Raw genomic sequence first — 26,473 nt, 5'->3', positions numbered from 1 at the left:
CCTGAAGTGGGAGCATGCTTGGCATGTGTGAGAAACAGTATGGAGGCAAGTGAGACTGGAGTCAAATGAATATGGGGAAGAGTTGTAGGGAATTATGACATAGAGAAAATGAGATATTGGCTCACATAGGACTTCGTGATTCATAACAAAAATTTTGGTTCCACTCAGTGACATGGAGAAATATGAGAGGGTTTTTAGCAGATCTGACAGGATTGCTATGACTCCAATGCTGAAATAGAGTGAAGAAGCCTAGACTAGAATCGGTGACCAGTTAGAAGTTTATTATGAAAATCCAGGCAAGAGATGATGTGTCTCAGACCAGGGCAGTGAAGGTAATGAGAAGTTATCATGTTCTAGATGTATTTTGAAACTAGAGTTGACAGGACTTAATGATGGACCCAATGTGGAGTCTGAGAGAAAGATGAGTCAAAGATGACTCGAAATTTTAGGGCTTGAACAACTGAAAGGATGGAATTCCATTTCCTGAGATGGGAATGACAGCAGGAGGAGCTAGTTTAGAGGGAAATATGTGGAGATCAGATTTAACATCTTTCAGTGTGGGATGTTTTCTTGACATTACAAGTGGAGTTACTGAGAGTGTGGGTGGGTACATCAGCCTTGAGTTTGGTGCTGACTTTTCAGCTAGAGATACAGATATGGAGCAGCATATAGAGGCCACTTAAAGCTGATAGATTGAATAATATCTCTTAGGGATTGAGTATAGCAGGAAAAGAGAAGCAAGGGAATGCACTCTCATATTTAGGTATTTGGAAGAAAAGGAGGAATCATCAAAAGAATCTGAAAAGGAAAAGCCAGAAAGGAGAAAAATAGGCAAATGTGGGGTTTTTTTTTTGTTTTTTTTTGTTTTTTTTTTTTTAAAGAATCACATTGAAGTGAAACTTTGCTGGTTTTTTTGTGTTTTTTTTTTTGTTTTTTAATTTTATTTATTTATTTATTTATTTATGGCTGCATGGGTCTTCGTTTCTGTGCGAGGGCTTTCTCTTGTTGCGGCAAGCGGGGGCCACTCTTCATCGCGGTGCGCGGGCCTCTCATTATCGCGGCCTCTCTTGTTGCGGAGCACAGGCTCCAGACGCGCAGGCTCAGTAATTGTGGCTCACGGGCCCAGTTGCTCCGCGGCATGTGGGATCCTCCCAGACCAGGGCTCGAACCCGTGTCCCCTGCATTGGCAGGCAGACTCTCAACCACTGCGCCACCAGGGAAGCCCGGCAAATGTGGTTTTATGGAAGCCAAGTATTGAAAATACCTTTTAAAGTATTTTTAAGAAGGAGAAAGCAATCCATTAACCAAGTCAAGTAAGACAAGGACTGAGAAATTACATTTGGATTTAGCAACGTGGAGATCATTTATGACACAGCGTTTTACCGAAGTGTGGGAACAGAAACCTGACTACAGGTTCAACAGGGATGGGAAGGAAGAGATAGTTGGAGGCAGTGAGTATCAACTTTGCATTTCATGTATGTAAGTGATAATGTTTTGGCCATAAATTAAAAAGAATTTTACTGTTTTGACATGAGGACTCAAGCTCATATTTATCAAAATTTTACTGCAGTTTACAGTCAGCACAAAACTGTCATATTGCAAGATCAAACTTCAGTGTCTCCTTTTCTGTGAAGTCTTTTCTGCCTCCCTCATACAGTTAATTGCCGTGTCTTCTGTGCTCCCCAAACACTTCATAAATACATTTACAATGTTTGTGTTTAATACTGTGTTGCAAAATTTGTGTTCTAATCATTTATGTATCCGTCTCTCCCATTACATTGTGATGCCTCATCCTTGTATAACAACTCAGTGTTTTGGTAAAAGTATGCACTCAATAAATGTGTGGTGAATAAATGAATATCACATTTTAAGTCAGTCTAAATGATGTAGGGCAATGCAAAAAGGAAATTTATTGATTATTAAGGGTTACAGGTGGATACAGGGTCCTTATTCACTTTTCCAAAGATTTAAAGCCCATTACTTTAGGAAAATAATAGCACCTATTTCTCTGAATGTAGCCACTCATTGTCCCTTTTATTATGAAATAAAGGACCTATAAAATAATTAGCCATGAATGTGCCATTCAACGAATTATTATGCTTTTATTTTTTTGTTGTTGTTTTTCAGATTAATAATTTTTTGACTCTTTTTCTCATTATAACATCATTCAAATTATTAAGTTAGGAACTACATAGATAACAGAATCTAGGTAAAGTTTTTTCTCTGGGACAGAAATCTGGAATTCAGTTCACAGAGTTTTGAAAATCTCCATATCATCAGAGCTTATCAGTGCTTAAACTAACATTACTATAATTTCAATTTAAAAGAGAGACAGTTGATCTGATTTGGAATACTGGGCTGTTCTGCGAAGCTACTTTCCCAAGGGTGATTAGTTTCAATATTAATTTTTAATATGACCCTTTTACAGCCTGCTTACACACATGATCCTGTTTGATGCATTGAATTAAGAATACAAGAAAAATGCCTATTAAACTAAAATATTAAGGGTGGGGAGGATGGACAGATTGGGAGTTTGGGATTGACATGTACACACTGCTATATTTAAAATAGGTAACCAAAAAGGACCTACTGTACAGCACAGGGAACTCTTGTTCAGTACTCTGTAATAACCTAAATGGGAAAAGAATTTGAAAAAGAATAGGTATATGTATATGTTTAACTGACTCACTTTGCTGTATATCTGAAACTAACACAACATTGTTAATCAACTCTACTCCAATATAGAATAAAAAATTTTTAAAAACTAAAATATTAAATGTGATATAAAATATTTTATACTTCTCTACATTTAAAACAAATAATTGACATGGAAGCCAGACTACTCCTAAGAAAACCCTTACTTGAACTATAAACTGAAAGAAGTATATAGATTCAGGATAATATGCTAATTCTACTCTAAATATTAGACAGATATTTTGAGTGAGGGAGACTTTTTGTCTGGTTTGATTGTTGTTTTTAAAAAGGAAACTTAAAGCCAAGAAATGGCTTTCAAATTTTTCCCCTACTAGGAAACGTTCATGTTGAGAGAAGTTATATCTATCTATGTAGCTATCTATCAATCTAAATATATCTCCCCAAATTGAATTTTTAGTACTTATGAAATATTAACTTTAGAATTTGTATCAACTCCACTATACTTTTCAAGACTACATCAAATAAAATATAAAATTCTGATAAATTGTTCAATATATTCATTCCAATGAGCAGCCAAAGAACTTTGTGTAGAAAACCCTAACTATGCAGGCATAATTAAACCATTTTCTCAGATATAGTTAAAATGGAGAATATTCACTAAATTAAGCTGACAGCAAATGTATAATGGCTTTCCATGTACAACTTTTTACAAACTCACCTGCTTAGAGGCACGTGTAATGGGCAATTTTCATATTTTGACTAAATAGAATCTGAACACCCTATCACTTTGGAAATAGCTCCTATGAATGGATCTTAGTGAAAGAAAGAGCCCCACCTTCTGCTTCTAAAACTCAAGTGAGGTAGATTTTTCCTGCATCTGACAGCTTAGTTCTTGAGTGTAGAAATGTAGGTTTGGTCAACTGCTCAGGACTTTGGACCTTAGGGAAGTGAAGCAGATATGGGAACAGTTAGATATTACTCAGGGTAGCAGTAGTAGAGCTGAGATTCCAATGGAGATGACAGATGTCCATGAAGGTGGTATCCTTACCTGTAGCATGACCTTAGCTGTGTGCTTGGCTGCCTATTGGCTGCATTTTTGGTTGCATTTCCTGTCTCGATGTCATCCTGTTCTCCAGATTTTCCGTCATTCTGAGAGTTAGCCAAGATTCTTCCAATGAATTCCTTTTCTGCTCAAATTAGCCAGTTTGTTTCTTGTTGCAACCAAGACTAATAGACTATAACATGTGAATATACTGGTATCACAGATTTATAAAACATTGAGACCCCTTAAAGTAAAGTTTTACTTTATTTACTTTTGAAAAATATTTTTCAGTTTTTCTGAAAGCCTGAAATTAAGAGTGAAATTCTCAGGACTTTAGGGATTTTTTTCAAACATCACCAAAACTTATTCCTGACAATTACAGAAGATATGGCTCTTTATTTTACTGTGCCTATTTATAAAGTGGTAAACTATTCAAATTCAGCTTTTATTTTCTTACTAAGCAATTTCTTAGGAGAATTCACTATTAACTATCCAAGTCACAGAGCAATGGATGTTTTATCACTTTCATTATAATATGTGGTGAAATATTGTCATATTTTCTTGAGAAAACAGTATGACATACTAACCCAAATATAATTTTAGATGAAGAGTAATTAAACTTTCAAAGAAACAAGAGGAATGACAACTTGGAAAATATAGAATAGCAACCTTTATTCACCTCACTGTATTTACTGATTATAAATGTGGAAACTGAAGTCATATTGTGAAGAAAAGACATTGTTGTTCATTATATAATAGATCTGGGCAGCAGTAAGTACACACACCAACACACACACACACAGGAAGTCTTTCTTTGGCAACATTTTCCTATTATTTTTCTGAACAGAAAATACATTGTTAATTTCTCTCTCTCTCTCTCTCTCTCTGTCTGTCTCTCTGTCTCTCTCCCCCTCCCTCCTCCTTTTCTCCTCCCTCCCTCCCTCCCTCCCTCTCCTCCTCCCCTTTTCCCTCTTTTTTCCCTTCTCCTTCTTTCTCTTTTCAGATTTAAGGTGAGGCTGGCTTCCTAGAGAAAGGATTAGAGAAACAGAGAACTTTTGCTCCAGTTTGGTGACTGTCTTCTAAACATCCAGATTAACTCTATCAGATAATTCCTTTTAAAATTCTCTTCGAAGGTTACCAATCACACTTTCCTGTAGGATAAGTGCATGAAAGGATGGATGTCATGTGAACATTTTGAGTTATCTGACAAAAGTTAAGGTAATGTCTTTTTATTCTAAACTAAGTTTATTTTTAACATATCCAAAATCAACAGATGACAGATTCTTCTTGAAATGATACTAGCTTGAGGATGTACCTAAACATAAAAATGAAGCTCATTGTATAATTTCTTGTGTTACTTTGTAAAAGATATTCATTCCTCATATATTAAACTATGAAAGTTTTGTTAATATATTGTTACAACTGAATTATGAGAGAATAGAAATGTCTGGACACACATGCTAGTTGTCTATCTATAAATTGGAAATATACATTTCCAGCAAAAAAAAAATTCCAAATTAAAAAAAAAAAACAATCTTTCTCCTTGTCAACATTTAAAATTATTAGACAGTAAGACTTTCAAAAGCATAAACTAGTTACATATCCATCAACAGGAAAAATGTATTTCCAGAAATAAATTTTATTCCAAAAAAATCTGTTTTTCTCCATGTCAGCATTTAAAGCAGGTGCCATCTTCTGAATAATTAAATCACAAGATGTTACTTACATGAAAATCTTAGCAAATGAAACAAACAGAAACTGCTGGCTGCACTGTTGTCATTTCTTCTTTTTTTTGAATTATCCAGAACACCACATGGCTGGCTTGGAAGTTTATTTTCCAGATCACTGATAGCAATGTGATTTTGTGTTTGTATGTGTGAGTATGTGCTTTGTTTTGAAAGACATCAGCTTGAAGCAGTTTCAAATCTCTGGCAACAATTTCTTAAGGAGTATGTCATAAATGAGCTGTTGACCACATTTTTGCCAGGTCACTTGTCAAATGTGCTGTAGGGAGATATCAAGTTTCAGGGCAACCACAACCCACATTTATGAAACTACTTAGAAAACTATGTAAGAGTTCTGTGGATTCTATTAGGTGCTTTAGAACAACCAAGAAAACTTTGTTCTTTTTTATTAGCATATTATAGTCTCCAAAGAATATTGTATAAGTTCTTTTTCTAAAATAAGGTCCCCAAATTTTCTCAGGAAATTCCATGTGCTTGGAGTATTTGTTTAAGCACAATTCAAACCTGCAGGAGGTAGAAGTCTGCTGCGTTTAGTGTAAAGTTAACTTTTTTGAATGCAAAAAGGTCAAAATTAATGAAGAAACTAGCAAATTCAAAGTTCCACTGAGGAACATCCCAATGCTTTTAGCAATTCACTTGAAATGAAGGAGGAAAACCATCCCCTTTAACATTTTGAAGCTTTGAAAGCCTAATGGACCATGCTACCTCCTGTAGTTTCTACCAAACCAAAATTTGCAAGGACTGGGCTCATTAGCATTAAGTGGAAGCAGACCATTCAGCTCAGCAATAGTCTTACAATGTTTTCACCATTACCGTTGATTTTGGTTGAAGAGATACTGCCATCTCAACTGCTACTTTATTTTCCTTATTGCTGTTCATATAAAATTCCTGTTATCCCCTGAATTAAATGCCCCTCCCTCCAAATGACAAAAAACTTTTTCTTTTAACAAGTGTCCAAAATATATTCATTTTTCAACAAGGTAGATTCTTGAAGCAAGGCCATCCTTGTTATGTTTTGTTTATTTCTCCTTCTATATGTTCCAAACTATTGGGTAATGGTTTGTGGATTAAGGAAGAAAATGAGTAATTAGAATATAGAGAATGTAGAATATTAGATAACTTGGGGTTTTTTTTTCTGAGTCATTGCAAGAGATATTATCAAACCTTAAGATATTGGCAATTCATTAAATTCAACTGCTTTTAAGATTTTTGCATCTCATCATTTTAGGGGAAATTTTGGATTGCAATGAAAAACCCATGCATTATTTAGCACACAGCCATCCAGGTTACCTGGTTCTGATACTATGGGGACTCCACCTTTCATTGCATTTGAACTATTTTACAAGTTGTAGATAAATGATAGTAAGGCAAAGTATTTCTTGTCAGTCAACACATAAATAAATTCTGTTGGTTAAAGTTTCAATTAAATTGTTTATTCTGGAAGAAGCCAGTTTTACCTCTATTAGCATATTAATTTCAATATTCTTGATCTATAAATGTGCCTGTTCTTTGGATTATCCTTTTATCTGGTTGTAACATCTTAGTCCTTCATTAATGAATTAATGTGTTCATTTTACATGTGTGTGAAAGTTGTGCTTTTCATTTTTTTCAAACTAGAGTAATATTCACAGGATTTGCGTTATATTTCTATTTTGACAACAAAATACAAATGTATTCCTTAGGTTGTATATAGTTTAATTTCTAAAATTAGAATCTTTCTCTTGTTCTACTGCCCCAGCACAAACAGATGTGCATATAATTAGTATTTTGATATAAATTGGCTCAAACAACATTGCTCAAGATTAAAATCAGTATTCTATTGTGAATTTAAAAAAAATGTGTATATATTCTGCTCTCCATTTCCCTAAGAATTCTGTTGATTGCAGATGCCTAGGAAATAGTCTTAGTGGATTATTCAAAACTTGGCAGGTTTTTGCAAAATGCTATATTAAAAAATACATATGATTATGACAAGATCCTCCATTTGGTGTGATGGGCCTAATATTATCAAGGGCTGTGTGTCCAAAGGCAGTTGCACCCCAAAAGTTTTAGATGAGATGTATAATGTGATTTGTCTTTAAACCACATACCCTCTAGAGACATTGGAAAATAAAAGGATGGCATTAAAGGAAAAAAATTTATCTACATATAAACAGTTACTTATATATAAATATAAATGTACATATAGTTGTTTGTGAAGCTAGTAATGTGATCACATCCTTTTTCTATTTCTAAGAAGGCTCATGGAAACTGAAACAAATTGGGAGTATTTTTGCATTGCACATTTGGCTCAGATCTGCCACTTAGTGGAAGTATAATCTTTAGCAAGTGACTTAAAATTTCTGAATATCATGTTCATCATCAATGAGACAATAATAACATTTTAAAGTACATTTAAAGTCAGAGTAGTAATGTCTGCTGAAGTACTTTGCCATCGTAAAATTCAAGGTAGAGATAGCTGTGACCCTTCAGGAGTAATTCTAACTGCCACATCTGTCTCTGAGGTGGAGCACGTTTCTTAGATTGAAGACCTTGGGAGGATCATGGTAGTGTTAAGAGGGCTGTGGGAGGAGCTTTTAGAGAGACGACTGAAAACTATTCCTTCTTTCTTCCTCTCCAGGAAGATTGGACAGTATTTATTTGATTCATTTGCCAATTTTTTCTTTTTCTACTAAACATGTCAATTCCTAAATATTTTCAGTAAGTTTGGGATTATTAGACAAAAGCTTACATGAATGTGAAGGTATATGCTTCTTCGAAAGTTCGGGGGAGTACATTGACACTCTGGTGTTTGGATCAAATTACATTATCTTGAATGAATTATTCTTGGAAAATTTTCTCTTAAAATTCTTAAATTTCTACCTGCCAGGCAAAAGCAAGTAATTATTTTCCAAATACCTAGATGTCATTTTGAATATCTCTGTTTTGACCTATTATGTTCAGAGAGAAAATAGCCCTGCTTCATATGCTAGCTTTCAGGGTCTGAGACTTGATGCTTCTGTTTCCATGTGATTATTTGCAGAATAGAATTTACAAAGGGAGAAATAATGAGCCAGTGGGAAAATCAGATGTTTATTAGTGTGTGTTTTCATTGTTTGAGGGGGAAGGGATTCGGTAGATATGGTTTTCCCAGAATAGCAATGACACCCATATTTCAAAATAGCCTGTTACACCAAGTACAGATAGTCTGTTGTTTTGTTTATCTACAATATTGTTCCCTTTTATTTGGTTGATGAGCATGAATGGACAGATTTGGAAAAGATGGCTTAAATCATTCATTTGGGGTGGCTCTCATTTGCATATTATAACCATCACAAAGCCATCATTTGCCTTTCAGCCAAATCACATTTTGTTTGGAAAGCAAGGTGTTTTTTTACTGAAATTGTATCTGAATGCCTTGAAGTGGAGTATATACTCCCTGTTTTATACCCAGCTGTCTTATGAAATTGTACTATCTGCCTGGATGTTTAGTCTGAAAAACCAACAGGATTTCATCATCAGTCTCTGTTACTAACTTTGATGCATTTCAGCAGGTAAAAGTTCTAAATAATTGATAATAAAATCTTTCCAGAAAAGTTCTTCTTTAGGCTAGATGTAGTTCAGCTTATTAGACGCTTTGGGAATCAGCAATAGAGAGAAAGGCTACAAAATGGATCCTTTTAAAACTATAGCATCTAACATTTTCACCTTGTATTGCACTGGAGTATCTGAAAGACGTGAATGTGGTACAGTGGATGCAGCAGAAAATGAAGAAGGGAATAGCAGAAATATGTTTACTATTTCTTCCTTTTTCCCTTAAACTAATAGAGTTTTCAAATGAGTCAAATACATATTTTAATTGATAAACTGACTTTATATTCACCTATTGGAAACAGTACAACATATTTTTACATCAGATTATGAAATACGGATGTTTTACTAAAAGACAGGAAGAGCTTGTTCCAGTCTTTAAAGTAAATACATATTCAAAGGATCTTAAGGCATACCATTTATTCATATTCATATCTATTGAAATACTGTACATCCACATACTTCAATAAATAGTTAAAAACCTGACCTCTTTTTAAATCATTTCTGAGTTTCAAAAAACAATTTTTATTGAAAAGATTAAATAGATAACTTTTGGCTGTGTCACAAAGCTAAGCACAATGGATAAATTAACAATTATGCAGTAAATTTGATCAATATAGATAATTGGCTTTGATAAATTTCTCAGAGTTTTCTGAGTTCACACACTGGGGTATTTATATATATATATATATATATATATTGTCCTGAATTATCTGGTAATTTTCTCAGTTCTCCAGTCTACTTTCTAGATATAGCTTAAATGTTATGATGAAGCATTAATTTTTCAATTAAGTCTAAACTCCCCAAAAGTGGCTTTAAGTTTGACATTCTCTCTCTCAAAACTTTTAGTGTCACCCCATAACACAATACTGTAATTTGGGCAGTACTTTTTATTATATAATTGCTGCATAATAGGAACTTAATGATGTAACAGGACTTACGTTTCAAATGGGATCATTGTAAAACATAATTACACCAGTTGCAGTTAAAAGAATGCAAATGTATTAAGTCAGCTACCCTAATATTCTGGTTCCTCCCTCCCTCCCTTCCTTTCTTCCTTTCTTTTTTTTTTTTTGCTTCTCCCTTTACCTCTTTCCCTTTTCAGTCTTTTTCTTTTCTTTCTACTCTCCTTTCTCAACTGCTCTTTATTTTTCTTTTTTCTTTCTTTGAAAAAAATTCAGGGGCAACAAAAAGAGTCCCACAAATGAAACCTGTGGAAATATAATGCTGAAATGAATAGCTAGAAAAATTGTTATAGATCAAAAGATAAATCAGTTTCATAAAACTGCTATTTTGAAATTGCAACAATCTTGTACAATCAGGACTGATAAAATGGAATAATCAGACGTTTCATATGTCCATAAATGTAAAATCATCTACTTGAACATTATATGCAATACATTCACACAAAAAAGCAAATACTGTAGCCTTATTTGAACAATATTGAACTCATAAATACTCATGATTTCACTCTGTCCAGGGGCCTAACAACTAGGAATGCTGCTTGATACAGAAAAACATAGTAAATACCTCCTCTATTTAAAAAGTCACTCAAGGAATTCTCTTCTAACATAAAGGCAAATACATATAGCTACTGAGCTATGACTGTACTTCTGTCACATCCTATGGGAAAAACACCAGACTCCACAAATTCGGAATCATGACAACACTTTGAACTAATTATTTGGTTCATCCATAGTTTATACCTCAATTTACCTCACATTTACCCTACAAACCTTACAAAGAGGAGGTATTTTTAACTCTAGGAAAGCGATCACTGTATAATATGCATTCTTGATCTGTTTCTTTCTCCCAAACAATGGTACTGATGGTTAACACTTTTGTGGTAGCACCACTATTTCTAGTAAGTAGATTATTATGGAGTGTGCCACTTTAAAGCTGCAATACACACAAAAAATATTTTGTAGTTTACTCACCAATTCCACAAAGAATATTTTTAAAAAGCAAATCAATAATAATCAAAGTTAAAATGCCATATGTGTTTAAGAAAAACCCTTATATCAGTCAAAATAATGTAATAAATTATTACAGTGAGTAAATTTAATAGCATTATGCCATATTATTGCCATTTTGTGGAAATATTGTACGTTTATGCCTCCTCATTTAGGATTCACATTTCTAATTAAAACAGATTTATGGTGTACTTTGGGACTAAATTTTACTTATATACATTTCTTTCAGGGCAAAATATTAGATATCTTAAATGTATAAAACCTCTGTGAAATATCTTGTTTCTAGCTATATTAGTAGGTGTTTTGTTATGACTTGCAAAAGGGAACTATTTGCAGAAATCTCTCTAGGTATAGTGAAATTGGTAACTTTATTAAACCTGTAAAATGGCTTTCAAGGCTATGGTCTTTCTTTAGTAAAGAGTAACACTAACAAACTATTCTTGTAATATAATACTTCTTAGAGTAACCGCATTTTCTTTCAAAAATGTAGTTTTCATTCTTTATGATAGAAATAATTTAATATCCATGATAAGTTAATAATTAGTAGATTTTAAGATATTCTTCATCACTGGTGGCTGGTCTTCATTTGAACACATCTTACATATATCATATAAGAAGAAATAAAGCATGGTAATTTTTTTTTTTCTTTTTGGCCTTGTTTGTTTGAGCTGACATGGCTATAGAGAAAGATTTAACTGCAGAATTTGTTATTTCAGGGATTGATCTGCTGCATACCAGCATGGAATATTTGTTATAATATATTTTGGAGCTTTTGAAATACAATATGCATACCAGACTATCAACTGAGTGATGTTTTCAGATGGAAAATAGGCAAAATACTCCTATCCACAGGAACACTATATCTAGCATACCAACTTACCTGCCACAGAACCAAAAATTTTGAGTGCTTACCCACTCATGTAATATTAGGTAATTGGACTTTGTGTCCTTTCTGACAAACCATCTTAAAAATTTTGGCCTGGAACAGTGAAAGGAAAAGATGCTGTATTGCTAGGCAATCCTTTGGATGGACTGTGCTATCATTTTAAAGGGAATTATTTCCCAGAGTGGATCTAACATTTAGCTACAACTAAAGAAATCATATGGTAGATTTACCTGTACTATGTTAGTTAAATTGTTTTTCATCACAAAACTGAGTCATCGTGGGGCAAAATTCTCAAAATGCTACTGGTAATGAGGGAAGAGATTTTTACAGCTTGATAACTCCTTTGTTCTTTAGAGACAGGATATAGTTTAACTTTATTATTGTGGTTTACTTTTGCTTTCAAATTGTAGAATTTGGCAAAAACACTTTTATTAGTTGGAGATGAAGAGAAAATTATTATTTCATGAAGGCACACCCATGCTGAACTTACAGGAAAGAGAAGCAGAGCTGCACAGCCAGTTATATTACAAGGCTCATTCCTGAAACCTGAATATCATGCGAGCAGAAAAATCTAGATATGTTATATTTTGAAGAAATGATCTGAAGGCAGTATTATTTGCTTTTTTATCAAAAAAGAAAAAAATGCATCTTTGTAAATGTGGATTGACTCTTATTGAAACAGGGAAATGAATGCTTGTATTGCAGCCTTAAAGAATCACATATTCACTGCAATATTCGTTTTTTGTAAACTACAGCCTGCAACCTAGCAGACCATGACTGAATGCTTTTGAAAAGTTGTAGATTACAAACATGAAATCACAATTAATATCCTCTAAAAGTAATTTCAGAGCTTTCACGTCTTAAAAAAAGGACAATGTGTACTGCTTCACAAGGTAATGTAGCTAATCAAAAAAAGAGTAGAATTAAAGTATTTACATAATGAGCAATTCTACAGAAGGCGATCATCCCCATGTAAGCACTGCTGATTATATCCCACGCTGCTTTTAACAAACTGTACCAGATTGGATCCAGCCATCAGCACTTTCAGAGAATCCTTAAAAGCCTTTTATGGGTCTTTAAATTTATTGTAGAATGGCATTCTTCAGGTAGAATATGCTGGTGAAAGAGGACAGTGTCAACACAAGGTACCAGCAGGAGAAAAGAACGTCAGCGCTCCCGGTAATTCCATACTGGGCTGTACTTGGAGCTGGAAAGAAATGGAAAAGAATAAATCAAAATCTAATTTGTGTCTTTCAAGATCTTAACAATAATCAAAAGGCAGCTGGGTGTACTGGAGAGAACACTGGCATTGGGGTCAGACAGACTTAGGTTCACATCTGGTTCTGCTGTATGACAACATGTGGCCTATTCGACTAACCTCTCTGAGCTTCACTTTTCTCAAGGGCAAAATAGAAATAATATAATCCACCTGGCAAGGCTGCAGTGAGAATTGGAGATGAAGCACATGTAGCACATTGCACTGGGCTGGACGCACACTAAGTATTCAACAAATATCAGCTAACATTATTATTCCTCTTACATTCATTGTAAATATTTGCATTAGTGGACAATATTCATTTAGTATATATTTTAAATTTTTATTGAGATATAATTGACTTATAACATTGTTTTAGTCTAAGGTGTACAACAGTGTTGATTTGATACATTTATATATTGCAATGTGATTACTACCATAACGGTAGCTAATACCTCTATCATGTCACATAATTATCATTTCTTTTCTGTGGTGGGAACAATTAAGATCTAGTCTCTTAGCAACTTTGAAGGTTATAATACAGTAATGTTGTCTATAATCACTATGCTGTGCATTAGCTTTCCAGAACTTATTTATCTACTGATTGTGTTTGTACACTTAAACAACAATCTCCCCAGTTTTCCCAGCTCCCAGCCTCTGGTAACCACTATTCTACTCTCTGTTTTTACAAGTTCTACTTTTTTTAGATTCCACATCTAAGTGATATCATACATATATACATGAATATCTTTTTGGATCTTTTTTATTGGCCAAATACTATACAAAATGCTGGAAAAACAAAGAGATTTTCTCTTCTAATATCTTTTCCAATCCTAGGAACATTAGAATTGCATGTGCAAACTGCAGTGACACAGAAAACTGTATTTAAATCTGCCTGGGCAAGGGAAGGATGATTTAACAGAGAGTTTTGCCAAAGGAGACCATTATTTGGGTAGGGAAAACACTATATTCAAAGGCATGAGGAAAGGAGAGAGCACGGCATGTATTCTAGGATCTATAAGTAGGTTAGTCTTGCTGGACTGTGAAGTTTGAGGCCTGGAGTGGAGAGAATTGAAATGGAACTGTAGGCAGATAGAATGACCTTGACTGTAATGGAAAAAAAGTTTAGCTTTTTAGACTGAAGGAGATTTTGAAGAATTTGGAGCTGTTGAATTGTATGATTACATTCATACATTGGAAAGATCACAGTTTTATACATAGAGAAGCTCCTGTGGGTACTTGGCTAACAGTCACGTTGAATTTTCACTGAGAGGTTTCACCTAGAGATTCACCAAGCTTGGGATACTGTGGGAGTCCACTGAATGGATTCCACTTCGATTCAGAGAGGACAGTTGCCTCTTTGAACGTGAATTATATTGTGTTACAGAAACTGTCACAGGCATGCTCAGCTTTGCTTGAGACTGATTTTCATTTACCATAAGAATAAGAATAGTAATAATAAAAAACTCCACCAACATACTTTTAACTACCTCTTCTTAATGAAACCTGAATTTCAAGCGCTGTTTCCTACTAGGAAATGAATAATGCAATTTAAAAAATACTGTTTCACCCCCAAACTCATAAATCCAGAAGCTGTTTTAGTCACACTGAGTTTGAATTACCAACAGTTAGTTTTTAATGGAACTTTCACCAATGACTATATTTTCACATTACAAGAAGAATAAATTGTGTTGTTTAGAACTCTAAGAAATTAAAGGAGATGAAAGATGCATTGGCCCCTGCCAGTGGGGAGTTTTCTTGACAGTACAATTGTTGATTCTATGTGAGTGAGATTCAAGGGCTGAGACTACTACTCTTTAGTAAACATGGAGTAAAATCAACTATTTGATGTTTTTATTTGCATCACAAATGAGTTTTAAACAAGGAGAAGATGATGAAGAAAATAAGTCTATTGTTGAACAGATAACTTTTCAAGTTTTGATAGGTAAGAAGTCTAATTTCAAACCACAAAACTCCTTAAATTATTTTCTCTTGTTCAAGACTTAGAAAGATGTTTTATTTTTAATATAAACAAATATTTAATTGGTCTGTTACCTTCTCAGTGACAGCTATTTCAGAGTTATTTTTGCTGTATTTTTAAGAATCTTGAGTGCAATAAAACTGGTATAATAATACAGGACTAATAATAAGCAAAGCACATAAAATGATTTCATAAATAAGAAATAGATCTTAAAAGCCAAGCACACAAAGAAAAGATAACATTTTTATATCATGACAAATTAAATAGTACATTAAGTGGGTAGAGTATAAAAGACTCTCAAAACGCCTTACTCATCCTTTAAAATGCATTTTTGGGGCAATCTTTCCTGAATCCCCTCTCTTTCTCCAACAAGCTGAGCAGATTACCCTATTGTGTCATTAGGTCACAATATATATTCCTTTTTATACAACTATCATACTGCATTGCAAATATTTGTGTATCTATTTCTCTCACCAGACTGTAAACTCTCCTAGGTCATGTTTTATTTATCTTAGTGTTTCCAGACACAATGTCTGGCAAGTTCTGGTACATAGTGGCTATTCAAGAAATATCTGTTGAATGAACAATTCAATTAAATAAATAAATAGGTCAGAGTTAAAAGGAGTATGTCTCTCCTACAAAACAGAATCTCTTCTGAAGCAAACCACTTGTCTATAAGCTAGAGAATCTACCATATGCTTTCTTTCATTCATTCAGCAAATATTTATTAAGCTAGGTACCAGGGACTGTACTAAGTACCGGAAATACAATATATAATAAGGTGGGTATGATCCTTTTGTTACTCAATTTCATATATCTCCATTTATATTCCTTTTTATCATATACCTTAAATGCCATCTTTTTCTCCAATGTTCCTTTATCTTCTACTCAGCCTCCTATTGTTTTAGACATAACAAATATATATCATATTTAAAAATTAAATATTACTTTGTAATTAACAGTATATATTTTTTTCCATGGATGTCTCAAATGGATGTATTTTTTAGTTGTTTGTGAATGCAATACTTCCATTAGTCCTAAAATAAAGTAGGAGCCTGTTGCAGCATTGTTACTTGCAATTATTGAATATTATAGAAAATGTACTGTAAAGTAGCTATTGACAATTAGTAGGCCCCAAAATAAAGAGCAAAGTTAGTTAAGGGAATGTGAGGTCAGATATCTAATGCCAAGTCATATATCATGTATCATCTTTAAGTATACATCGAGCATCATTTTTTGGTCCTGGGAATTGAACACAAGCAAAGATAAATAAAACTCAATCATCTCCTCTCAGGAAAGTTTCATTCTAGTTGGAGATATAAATAAAAAGGCAAATATTGAACATTAGGATTTATATAATTACTATAAGGATAATGAATGAACACGGGAGGGCTCCCCAAGGACTCATGGCAGGTAAGTAGTCCAGGCAGCAGACACAGTAACAATTATTTTTTACAAAATGCAGTGATATACACATGTTAGTACATATATATATCTCACTTTAAAAAACTACAGCATAGTAGCCCACTGACTTAGGTATCTTATTATTATGTAATGTTTATCTCACTGACTGATATTTATTATGTGTTTTGGGGGGACTTGTAAACTGAGTGATTTAGAATACAAGGCTAATGGTACTAAAGTTAGGGGTCTTAGTACTATTTGGGCCACTTAGATTTGCTTGGCATGTTAAATCCCAATCAGCTATTTAAGAAATTATAGAAAATGTTAAGAAATTAAAGAAAATAACTGTTAGCTATTAGAAATTAGCTTTAAGACTCAATTCAAATATCATCTTTAAAAAGTGAAATGTCTTTATAAAACCATATGACAAATTAATTTGGCATTATATTTAATATCATATTTACATATCTATCTTTCCCCATTAGACCAAGAATGTCTTCAAGCCAAGATTTATTATATGTATATTTTATCACTGGTACAGAACACAGAGTCTAGTACTTAGTAAGTGTTCAATTAATTGTTTGTTGAATGATGATAAAGTTCACATCCATTTCCAATATTATCACCATAAACACATAAGGGGACACAATATCTTGACTTCTTTTTTCAGAAGAATACTTTCATGACCCATATTTTATTCTTTCTTCTCTCTCTACTTTTAGACTCATTCTTACCTTCTAAGACCTGTACAGAGTCAGAATACCTTCCTTCAGCATTTCAGCAGGACCAGGAAGAAAGATCATGAGGCAGATTATAGGGGAAGAGCATGCATCAAACTTTGTAGCATCATCCTCTTGCAGCAAAAGACAGGGAGTGTAGAGGAACCTGGGCCCCCACATATGGTCCTGAATTTGGAGACATCCAGCTATGTCTCTGGAATGGTCAGATCTGTTGTATGTTCCCTGCCATGTTTTTAGTTGCCTATGAATATCATACTGCTATTCATTCTAAGTAGTATTAGAAGGGAAAGGGCATGTGATCACAGGTGTAGTTGGGCTATAGTGAGGGTTTGGTTTCCTTCTGAGTGATATGAGAAGCCACAAGACAGTTTCATGCAGAGGAGGCTAGCTGACATTTTAAAATATGCTCTTGACTACTCTGTGGACAGTAGATTGTACTAGTGTAGGCAAGAGTAGAAGCCTACATTAGCCCCAACCTTCAGGGGTTTCCATTGCCTGTGGAGGGAAGCCAAAGTTGTGTGGCTCAGCATTCAGGGACATCTATTATCTCTTTCTAGTCAACTTCTCCAGACTCATACACACTGTTAGCTCCAGTCACATGAGCCATTTTCTAAACACATAGAGTGTTTTCATTATTCCCTGTCATTTGCACATGCTATATCCTTAAGCCTAAAAGGCGTTACTTCCTATTCTCCTTCTCCACCTATCAAAGTCCTATTCCTCCTTAAAGATCTAAAATACCACCTCCTCCATGAGGCCCCCCCAATTTCTCTAATAAGAATTGTTAGTCTCCTGCTTATACCTGATTTCATAAATATATCCTTTTTTACTTATAATAAATTATATATATGTATAATATATACATAGAAAGATATTTATATCTTTCTCTTCCACTGGGCTATAAGCATGTTGAAATTATGGAACATTCCTCCTTGTCATATATGCATTTGTATCTTATATCAAATGTGTTTAACAGATGTATTTTGAATTGAATGTGGGAAAATATTCCTAAATATGATTTGTGTAATCCATGACCACTTTGATAAAATACCCCATTTCAATAGTTGTTCCTATGATTTCTTACTCTTAAGGCAAAGTGTGGAAGGAGGAAACTTCTGTTTCTTTCTTACTACCTATTTAATTGTCTTTGGTTTTGAGGAGAAGAATGAAGAAAGGAGAAGACATTTAAACTGAGAAAGAAAGGAGAAAGAAAAGGGAAGGGAAAGGAGGAAGAAAACAAAAGGGTGAAGATTTAAAACTAAGAGAGAGAGAATGAGAATACCCAGCCCTTGAGCAATGTGTTAGATGCTTTCAAGTTTGCCATTTTATTTAAGAGAAAGAAGGAATGAAATGGGGGTATGTCAGGGAGGCTACTTTGGTGTGGTTTACAGATCAGAATTTAAAACAAAGAACAGAAAAGGCTGGTTGTTATTCTTCCCACTTTCCTAGTAAAGCTAAAGGCACTCTAGTTTTAAAATATGATGTGCATAATACATGGACTGTAGATCCAGATTTGGTTCAAAGTCCAGCTCCACCTCTTTCTAAATAGACTAACCTAGGCACGTTTCTTAGCTGTGCTTAGTTCAGCATCCTCATCTGCAAATGAGGATTGGTAGTATCTCAAATGTGATCATGAAGATTAAATGTGCTGATACATTTAAAGTACCCAGTACAATATTTAACACAAGATAAACACTCCCTCAAGTGTTACCTAAACGCTATTCATTTGCTCATTCATTTAGCAAATTTAGTGTGTGCTATGTGTGAGGCATTCTCTGAGTCACTGAGCCAAATAGAAATGGCTCCTGTCCCCATAGAGCTTTCTCTTTAGCTTGAGATGTTTTCCATGGAACAAGCCTATTTTACTTCATTCTTGATCTATACTTGGATAAATCAATGTTTCTTTGGTCTTACAAAGCTGTCCTCCATTTTATCTTACAAAAATATTTATTCTCTTCATTACCTTGGCTTCTTTCAGAGGACCTTAATTTAATGCCAATTACTGCTAGATAACTGGCCAGTTTCTTCTGGTTTGCAGGCTCCTTGAAAGCAGGGAGTATGACCTCTTCCATTTCTTCTTTTCCTCCGTCTCTTCCCAAGAGGAACAGTATGGTGCATGGCCTTGGGAGTGGTTTCAGGGCTGATCCAATGCCAAGTTTGGTTTCAGAGGGGCTCTCAGGCATGAAGGAGAAGTGTGTGGGCTATGTGTGGGGTCCAGACCTTTGGGATTTCTCCCCGTTGCCAACAGGAAGATCCAATCTGGGCTTTAATACATATCTTACATCTTGTCTAATTATGATTATCACTTCCAATTACTTACAGCTGCTGCATATTATTTTCAGTCTTGGCAGTTTTCCCTTGTATTGCTCCAGTTTTTATTTTTAGGCAAAAGCAAATGTAACTGTGAAATATTTAGTTTGGTATAATACCAATTACTTGCCTAGGCAATTTCCTTAAATTACTGAAGCTTTAACTAAACTAGCTTCGAGTCATATTTTAAAGATTCTTGTTGCAATCTTAGGTAGAGTTATTTAGCTACATTAACTTTGCTTCCATAAGAAAAACCTGTCCTCAACTTACATTTTACTAAGGAAGCTTATACCTTAATGGGAAGTGAACTATTTACACCTAAAGTAGATTTCAAATAAAAGAAAGTGATTAACGTGGATTCAAAATAGAGTGTATATTAGTCTACTGAGAAATTATGCACCATGGATTCAATCCAAAACACAGTGCAACTCTGTTTCATTACATACTGTGGGAGGAGTTTGCTTGAAAGATAGTTTAATCCTCTCTTTAGCAATGTCCACCCCTTAACACCATCAGCTGGTGTCAGGGATAACACATCAGAGGCTCAGATCACACCCAGATTTTTTGCATCCTTTAATTCTGCCTAAATACTGGGTGGAGATTAGGGGAGGAGAGGAGCACCAGGATGGGATATGCTTTACAACTGCATGTACAACTTTTGATTATGGCGTCTGGATGAATCATGCAAGCCTTAGCACAGGTGACATCATCTTATTATTCCTTTCTGTGCTATTTCTTGTGCAATAAAATGGTCCATGCCCTAAGATGGGATGTACTGCATTAAAGACACAGCACAAACCATGTCTTCTCAGGAACCATCCCACACCTATGGAACAGTGATTTCCGGGAGGGAGGGTTTTGTTTGTGTCATTACTGCATGTTCCTATACTATTGCCCCTCCAAGATCTTCTTCCTCCCCTAGGCTTGGAATTGAGGAATGCCTGAGTAGCATAGCTGTCATGTGGTAGGGCTACCAATGTATAGATTTTCAGTTGTTTTTACTCAACACACCTTTATTGTGCCATACATTGTTTCCTGAAATACAGAGAAATAAACATAGTATAGTCCACTTTTCAAGCAGCTCTCAGTCCTTCAGAGTAAGGCTTAATTTGTGAGCCTCTACCACAGCTAGCTCCACTCGTATTTAGGGAAAGACTTGGATAGCTGGCTTCGAATTCCTGCCAGTCTCCTTTTTTATCTTTTTTAGAAGGAATCAGGCTAACAAGTGCACATTAGTGCACTTTTTGCAAATTAGAAGCCTAAGTTTATAGAAAATCTGTATTTAGATACTTATCCTAACATTTTAGATTTTTACTTTTTCATTTGGTCAAAAACTGAATGCCGATCTTCAGAAAGTTCTGACATTTTTTACAAACTGATCCTTCACAAGCATAAAAATGTACAATAATTTTCACAAAAAGTATCTCCATTTTGTGTTATAAACAATGAGCAGAATGGCTAGAGAAATCACACCATTCCTTTCTCTTTCTGACTCATGGAATTTCCCTGCCAGCTTGTTCTTAGTAACTACTAAGGTATTTCTCTGGCAAACCACCATCCTTGAATCCTTTTCTACTTGTTAAATAGCCATTTTGCCAAAGTTCACGGTATACAATCCTATTTACTCAGCATAAACTACATTAGGAATTTTAAACATATGTTTGTCTGTGTTATTACCTATATTCCGAAATCTACCTATTTGTAGATAAATACTTTTTTTCTGCAAATAACCAGATGAAACTCTCCAAGACTATTACCTCTAATTTGAGTGAAAGAGAATAAGTAAGCAATCACCCAAATGGAAAGAAATTCTGCTGCCTTTTTTTCTGTCCTTCATAATCATCGAAAAAAAATTTCGGTCTGTATTATTCATCAGTATCTTCTAAATGTGTTTGATATTTTTATTTTTTGCGAGTCAGAAGTGACATACGTGAATCTATAGTAGCTCTGTTTTGAAGTGTGTTGGCAACAGAGGTAATTTTGTATAACCCGAAATGGTTCTTTGAACTCTGGCAAAGTCCAGTTTTTCATTCCAGGTTGGTTTGCAAATGGGTTCTTTGTAAGTGTCATTACATATTTTGTGTGTATGTGTGTGGGTGTGTGTATATGTGTTTTAAAAGCTGCCTTTGTTGTGTGAAATATATACACAAACATACAATACAAATTGCCTTGACTATATAGATTTTAGTTTGGCCCTTTAAGGCATCATCTAGCAGAAGAAAGAAGGTTTTACAGAAATAAAAATAGAAACCCAGCTGTGTTCTTAAGGTCACTAATAGTCACTGCCATTAGCTGTATCATCACTGTGACATTGCTAGTGTGGTAAAAATGGGTGAAATTGCAAACTGGTAAACATTTTTGCAAGTTGAAGGAGTTTGTAAGATTATATATGTGTGGCTATGTGGGTGTGAAATTATTTAAGTTTTTATATAAGTGTTTACACATGAAGCTTTAATGATCAAATTATCTTGTTTATTAAATTTTATTCTTTTTACCTTTTGGGTTAGGAAGGTTACCCCAAACCAGCTTCTTTTCTGTTATTCTGTAACATTGTTCTTTCAGCATTAAGGATAAAGAATTTCATAGGGTTAGATTATTTTTTTCCATTTTTTGGAATATTCCATTTACCTTCCAATTTTTTTCTTAGCTTTTCAAATGCAATAAAGACCAGTGATTACCTGGCTCTGTAGTTCTGATTTACTTAAATTGTTCCACTTGTTATGCTCCAGATTCATTCTCAGTTATTCTCAATGATTCTCTAATCATTGCCATTATATTCTGGCTATTTAAAACACCTTAATAAAATCCAGATGCCTTTGTATGGAATTCAAAACCCTCCTTAAACTTTCCCAAAGTTACCTTTCCAGTCCTATTGCTGGCTGCTCTCTGACACAGCAGGCACACTAGGCAGGAAGGCTCTCCATTCTCAGGGCACGCCCAGCCCTTTGCTGTATTTGCAGATTTGCTCACACTCTGCCTTCATCTGGGATGGGCTTCTGCATCGCTACATGTTGGAATAGTACCCATCTTTCAATGCTCATCTCAAATGCAACCTGCTCACAAAGGTAGAACCTGTCAGAACTCTAAGGGATACTGGGGATCATTTAGTGCAAACCTTCACTTTGTAGATGAGGAGATGAGGCTGGTAGAGATTGAATGATGTGCTTCAGTCAGAGGCAAAAATAAGACTAGAACTCAAGTATGCTGAATCTCTATGCTTCTACTCCTATGTGGTATTATTGAATTACTGAATTACCACCTAACTCTAGCTGGAATTCATCTGCCAGTTCCTCTTTTGTCCCATAGCCATTTACTTTTACTTATACTTTATCACTCTGGTGTTCATCTCCTTCAATAGAGTCTAAGTTTCTTGAAAACAATGGTGATATTTAATTTACTTTTGTATCACTCACAGGATTTAATCAAGTGATTGGCACTGTCAAAATATTTATTATAGAGAACTATAAATGAATTATTTTAACTTCTGCAGTTTAATAAGGTTTTATTATAAAGCTCAAGAAAAAGAAAGGAGCACTATAGGGAAGGTAATATCATCAATCAATAATTCAGGATTTGGAAACATTGACTACCGTTGCAAAGGAAGGTCAGTTCTAGTTTAGAGAAAAGAAGAAACTTGTATTCTTTGATGTCTCTGAAGACATCATACCATAAACATACAGAGTTAAATACACACACACACACACACACACACACACACACACACACACACACACACACACACCCTCCAAGAGAACTGTTAAAGAATCCCTCTTGTCTGTGACTTCTACTTGAATTTGTTAGTTATGGATGGAGACTATATTTATAACAATCAAGCACACCATGTACTAGCTTAGCCCCTCTGTGCCTCAGTTTTCTCCAGCTGAACAAAGGGGATAAAAGTATCTTCCTCATAGTGTTGTTGTGATAGGTAAATGAGCCAACTAGGTAAAGTGCTAAATACAGTGCTAATTTAAGTGTTCATTAAATGGTAGCTTTTAAGATACATTAGTATTTATACAAGACATACCAACGGAAGCCCCTACCTTGGTCCAAGAAGAAATATCCAAGTTGTTGGAATAAAGTCTGGTGTGCCTCAAAGTCCTAAACATTTGAAACAGTAACAACCACACCAACAAGATGCTCCATTTAAAGCACAGCTCTAAAGGTACAGATCAGAAAATTCACTCATTAAACAAGTAATACTTGATTACCTATTCATACTTATTGAGCACTTCTATGCCCATTGTACTGTTCTGTGTGCTGGGGTACAGTCTTCGTGTATTGGTATAATTCCTCACGGTCCTCTAAGTAGATCACAATACTCTGAACACACTCTACCCTTTACCCCCCTGGGCTGCAATCCTTGTTTCTTCTACTTGGCATCACCCTCTTCCACTTCCTCACAATTTTCCAGCCTCTGTATGAAATAATTTTCCTTCTCCTTAAGAACCTAGTTCCAGGGTTACCTCTGTGATAACTTCTTTGACCCTTTAACCATTACTTCTTCCTCCCTTGAGACCCCTTTGCATTTCAAACTCCTCTCTCCTGACCTTGCTCACAGACTTGCCACCCCACCTAGACTGAGTTCCTAAAGGGCAGGGATCATGTTTTGTTCATCTTTCTTTGCTTCTCTTTTTCTCTTCCCCAGAGGCTAACATAATGACTGCTCCTAATAAGGGCTTCATAAATAACTGTTCTGTCTTCATGAGATAAATTCGCAAAGTATGTTTCACTCACCTTTTGTGTCTTGCCTTACGTTGTCTCATTACCTTTTTGTTTTAGCTGGTGCTATGACCACCAGCTGTGTGCAGGGCAAACAATTCTGAGATATGTTTCACCTGGCTCCTCAGAGGATCCCCAGTAGGATGGAGCCTAGTGACCCACAGTAGGGACCAGCTCAGTAACATATTCTTGGACTGGCTTTCCCTCCTTCTCTGTTTAACTTGTTCCAATCTCCCAACACTCTTTCTTGAAATTCCTTTCCACAGTAATCACTTATAAGTGAGCTGCTCACTTTGGCAGGACCCAGACAAAGATAACACTCTTCTATGAAGAAGAGTAGCAGGTTATTAATACTGTGCAATTTCACATTCCCCCACAGAGCATGGTGCTTTGCACATAATAGGTGTGCAATAAATTAATTTTGGATAAATAAGTCAATTGAAAGTCAACAATTATCCTATCTCTTTGCTTCCAGTTTTCTTGGCTCATGGTAATTCAGTTGCATCACTTTTTTGAGGTTGGCATTAATTATCTTATTAGGCACATACCCTTAATAATGAAAAAGGGGCCTTAAAATCTTAATTAAATCTGATATTTTTTTCCTCATAGATTTTATCCCAGGAATATTATCCACTGTTTTATGCTATCATCATTTTGGTTTCTGCTACAACGACAACATTGCCTAATGAAAGTTCTGTCTCCTATTGTATTTCTTAAATATTTTAAAGCATTCATGGTCCTTATATTTTTATTATGATTTCAGCTATAAAATACTCCTCTCCCTACAACATCAAAATGCTCTTTTCTCGAGCCTCCAGCTTGCCTTACATTTTCTACCTAAAGTGATCCAACTTCTAAAATGGAAAAATGGTATATACAACTGCTATGAAAGGAACCTGGGGACATGCACACAAAAATCACATGCTAGGGAATTCTAGTCCAAAGGACAGTCCAGCAAAGGATGAAAAGAAAAAAGATGACTGCATTTGCATAGTGACTCTAGCAATGAACATATTCTGCAATCTGGATTCATGTTTATTTTAAAGTATGATTAGTAATTTTCTTTCTGGAAAATAAAGACAATATGCTGCTCATAACTTTTCTGGACACTAATCAAGATATTTAAAAAAGAAGGGTGGAAATTTTTTCAACTATTACATCAGAACACCTCACCTCTGCCTCACTTTTATAGAATTTGGATATTGCAAATTTGGCCACTTACATTACTGTTTGAAAGAGTTTTTGACTGAAATTTAAATAAGGCTTCCTGGGACTACATTGATAAGTTATTCAGTCTATCAGCTGATAAGTTTATATCCACGGTTCCTTTGATCACAAAACACTAGGAGAAGCCTTGTCATTTCTTAAGACAAAGACTTTACTTTATTGAGATTTCTCTGCTTTAGCAGTATTTTCAATTATCCTTAACCTAAATATATGCCCTTGAACCTCAAACTGGAAAATTAATCTCAGATAAGTCAGAAAATGAATAACTTAGGAATAACTGACTTTTATAACAGTAATCACATTACTTATTCAACAAATGCCTACTGAGCACCTTCTTTGTGACAGTCATTGTGCTCAGGGTTGAATACACAAGGATAAACAGGACCTCATCTGGGCTTTGAGGAACTTACAGTCAAGTAGAAAGAAAACATTCTACTCTAGAAGAAAAGGGATGATTTTCACCAAATCAAATATTATTAGAGTTCTAGGGTTAAAGGAACTTTGAGACTCTATTAGCCTTTGTCAAACTATAATCAAATCAGAAATCTAGTTAGAGAAAGACATTTTAGGGTTATGCCATTTTAAAGCCAGAAGAATCTGAGGCTAGAGAGGAAAGAGCTACATAGAGAATTAACGCAAGTCTCTAGACTTTGAGTTTGGTGTCCTTTCCAGAACACTGCACTGCCCACATTAATTTATTTAGTATCTTGTTTCAGGTTATTATAGCTCTCACTTGCTTTTTAATATTGAATGTATCAAATATAACCTTAAAATGTTTCTAAATAGAAAGTGATAAAAATAATTTTATAGTCTAGTAAACTATATAACAGTGACACACCACTTTAGTCATGTCAATCAATAAGATACCGAATGAGTTTTTTCTATATACACGCTAACCGTGATACAATTATTCTGAAGTATCAAATGTTTGAAATAATTTCTAAGATCTGTAGTCAATGTATG

General features: G+C 34.7%; 1 protein-coding gene across 1 annotated transcript in view; it reads right to left on the bottom strand.

Annotated features, from left to right (window-relative positions):
• Positions 1-2,119: 2,119 nt before the first annotated feature.
• NEGR1 (neuronal growth regulator 1) overlaps positions 2,120-26,473 on the bottom strand; it is a 930,286-nt gene continuing 905,932 nt past the window's right edge. The window contains exon 8 of the mRNA XM_082358652.1: positions 2,120-13,078. Coding sequence (XP_082214778.1) covers positions 12,954-13,078 — 125 coding nt within the window. The 3' untranslated portion in view covers positions 2,120-12,953. The remainder of the gene's footprint in view (positions 13,079-26,473) is intronic.

Source organism: Balaenoptera borealis (genome assembly GCF_965194805.1).
Source record: "Balaenoptera borealis genome assembly, chromosome: 1".
Classification (NCBI taxonomy): Eukaryota; Metazoa; Chordata; class Mammalia; order Artiodactyla; family Balaenopteridae; genus Balaenoptera; species Balaenoptera borealis.
The sequence above is the reverse complement of the archived record's forward strand: the minus strand, read 5'-3'. Positions and strand labels throughout refer to the sequence as shown.